The 2346-nt window shown below is 70.3% G+C and overlaps 1 protein-coding gene across 1 annotated transcript; it reads right to left on the bottom strand.

The window, feature by feature from the left end:
- Positions 1 to 219: 219 nt before the first annotated feature.
- LOC133905948 (predicted GPI-anchored protein 58) lies at positions 220 to 1689 on the bottom strand. The gene is made up of 3 exons (XM_062347767.1): positions 1541 to 1689; positions 1185 to 1458; positions 220 to 294 (listed from the first exon to the last, which is right to left on the bottom strand). The coding sequence occupies exons 1-3, from the start codon at positions 1687 to 1689 to the stop codon at positions 220 to 222; spliced, it is 498 nt and encodes a 165-aa protein (XP_062203751.1).
- Between the last annotated feature and the right edge of the window lie 657 nt (positions 1690 to 2346).

The following is a 2346-nucleotide window of genomic DNA, read 5'->3' as shown; positions in this document are numbered from 1 at the left end:
CTCCTGGACGGCCCAGGGCAGCGCCTCGAGGCGTTCGCAGACTTGCTGGAGTCCCAGGACGTATCGTCCGGGGGCGTCGCCCTTCTTCTCCACGACGAGTCACCCAAGGCCGGCCCTCTCCATGGACCGCCACATCCGCCGGAGTGTGTCCTCCAACATCTGCTGCAGGTTAGCCCGCGCGACAAAGGCGGCCTCGAGCTTCTCCTTCGCGGTCCACAGCTACTCCTCGAGACCCTGGCCCCCGGCCGCGCCAGAAGAGCCGGCGTCGGCTGCAGGGCCGGCGGCCTGCTTCACCTGCGTCACCAGTTCAGACAGAGCCCACTCGCCTCGTGCTTAGCAATCTGCTCCTCCCTGGCAGCGGTGGCCGCTGCCGCCTCGGCAGCCTCACCTTTCCAGCGGGTCAACAAGTCCTCCCGGGCGCCCAGGTCCGCCGCCGTAATCTCGGTGTCGAACTCCCGGATGGCGACGTCCTCCTCCCAGTGTCGGAGATCCCCTTCGGTGTTCTGGAGCTCCGCTGCCCAACGCTGGAAATCGGCGTGAGCCCGGTCAGTCTCGCCCTCCCGACGGGTCAGGTCAGCCTAGAGGTCCTCCGCCGCCCTCTCGCGGCCCACGACCGCCTCCTCCCGCTCCTGCACCTGCCTCTCCCTGGCAAGGGCCTCAGCAGCCTTCTGCCGCGACGCCTCAGCCAGGCGGGCGGCGTCTTCTCGCTCTCGCGCAGCTTCTGCGCGGGCTGTCTCCAAAACTTCCCGCTCCCGCGCGATCTCCGCGCGGGTATCCTCCAAAAGCTTCTGCTCCCGCGCGGCCGCCGCGCGGGCCTCCTCCATGGCGCTTTGTTCTTCCTCGTTGGCGGCGCGCGCTGCGACGAGCCGGGCTTCGAAGGAGCGCCAAGACGTCGTAAGCCGCGCCCTCTCCGTAGCCAGCGTGGCGCGCTCCGCCTCAAGCTGCGCCACCTCCCCATCCACCGCCGCACCCAGCCACTCGACCGCCACCCGGACACTCTCGATTGCGACCGGGAGGGGGTCGGCAGGCTGGCCGGGCGCCGGTTGGGCGCTGGGTTCCCCGCAGGCCTCCTCCGGGGGGTTCGGGGTCCCCAAAGGTTGCAACGCCATCATCCGCCCCGGGCTCGGCACGCCTGGGGTAGGTTCGACCAGCGCTGAGTGGTCGGGGGACGGCTGCGTCTCTACCTCGGCCATCGCGTTTGCCGGCACCCTCTCGGCTGCCGCGTCCGCCGGTCCCAGCGAGTTCGGCGCGCCCGCCGTTTCTGGCTCTGCCGCCGCATCCGCTAGTTCCGGCGCCGCCGCCTCGTCTGTCTGCCCCGCCTCCGTCGCCGCGTCCGCTGGCCTCGGCCCGGCCGCCGCGCTTGCCAGCTCTGGCTCCGCCGGCACGCTTGGCTCAGGGGTTGGCGCCGGCCTCAGCGCCTCCAGCCGCCCCTGGCCCTCAGCTGCACCCGTAGGCGACCTGCAGGGGAAAAACAAAGATCAAAATTGAAGCTTAGTTCGAGCGAAGCACGCCCAAGAAAGAGTTAAGGACAAAAACTTACGCTGTCTTGGTCCCTCTGTATTGCCATTTAGCCGTCGGGATCCTGAACTCCGGGCCCGATAGCGCCGGCCCGGAGTCCTCCCTCATCCTCTTCCACCGGGGACTCGGTGGGGCCGCCGCGCGGTCTCCAGGCACCGGATCAGGCCCCATCCGAACGAGGCATGGCTCCAGGACTGGGAACGCCGCCGCCGCCGATGGCGACGGCGGAGACTCCGGCATAGGAATGTAGAGCCAGGGGCACTTCCCCCGGTCCTCCGGCGCCGCCGCCGCTCCGCTGTCGGCGGTGCCTCCTCCTCTGGCGTGACGGCTGCTGCCCGCAGCGGCTCCACCACTGGCCTGCGGCTCACCGCTCGCGGCGCCCGGGCCTCCGGCCTGCACCAGACTGCTCGCGGCCCCCTCGCTGGCCGCCTCATCCAACCCAGGGAGCTCGGGGGCCTCGGGGCTCCGGCTCCTCGGCAGGTCGACGAGCCCCTGGGCGTCAAATTCCGGGAGCTTCGCCTGGATCGCCGCGCGCTCGGGGTTGGCGCAGAGCGCCATTTCCCTCCACGGGAGCTCCGCCCGGCTCATGTCCTCCACGCTAGTGACCACCTGGATCATGCCCCCTAGCTCCGCCGGGCCTAGGTCCCAGCTTGCGCCAATTTGGGTCCAGGTGATGTCTTCGGGCCCGGTGTAGAGCCAGTAGGTCCGAGCCCGCTCCCGCAGGGGCCCCAGGTGGCGACGCAGGAAGTCCGCCACCACCATCACCGAGGTCAGCCCGGCGTCGCGTAGGAACCTGATGCGCTCGAACACCGGCTCCAACCTCGCGTC

The sequence above is a fragment of the Phragmites australis genome, chromosome 23 (assembly GCF_958298935.1).
Source record: "Phragmites australis chromosome 23, lpPhrAust1.1, whole genome shotgun sequence".
In the NCBI taxonomy this organism is placed as follows: Eukaryota; Viridiplantae; Streptophyta; class Magnoliopsida; order Poales; family Poaceae; genus Phragmites; species Phragmites australis.
This window is presented reverse-complemented; position numbering and strand designations above follow the sequence as displayed.

Bases quoted from the DNA above. Each gene is read 5' to 3' on its own strand.
- LOC133905948 (XM_062347767.1), bottom strand. From the start codon at position 1,689: ATGGGGCCTGATCCGGTGCCTGGAGACCGCGCGGCGGCCCCACCGAGT. The intron at 1,459-1,540 runs GTAAGTTTTTGT...TTTCCCCTGCAG, and splicing joins TACAGAGGGACCAAGACAGC to GTCGCCTACGGGTGCAGCTG. The intron at 295-1,184 runs GTAGAGACGCAG...CTGGTGACGCAG, and splicing joins CGGCAAACGCGATGGCCGAG to GTGAAGCAGGCCGCCGGCCC.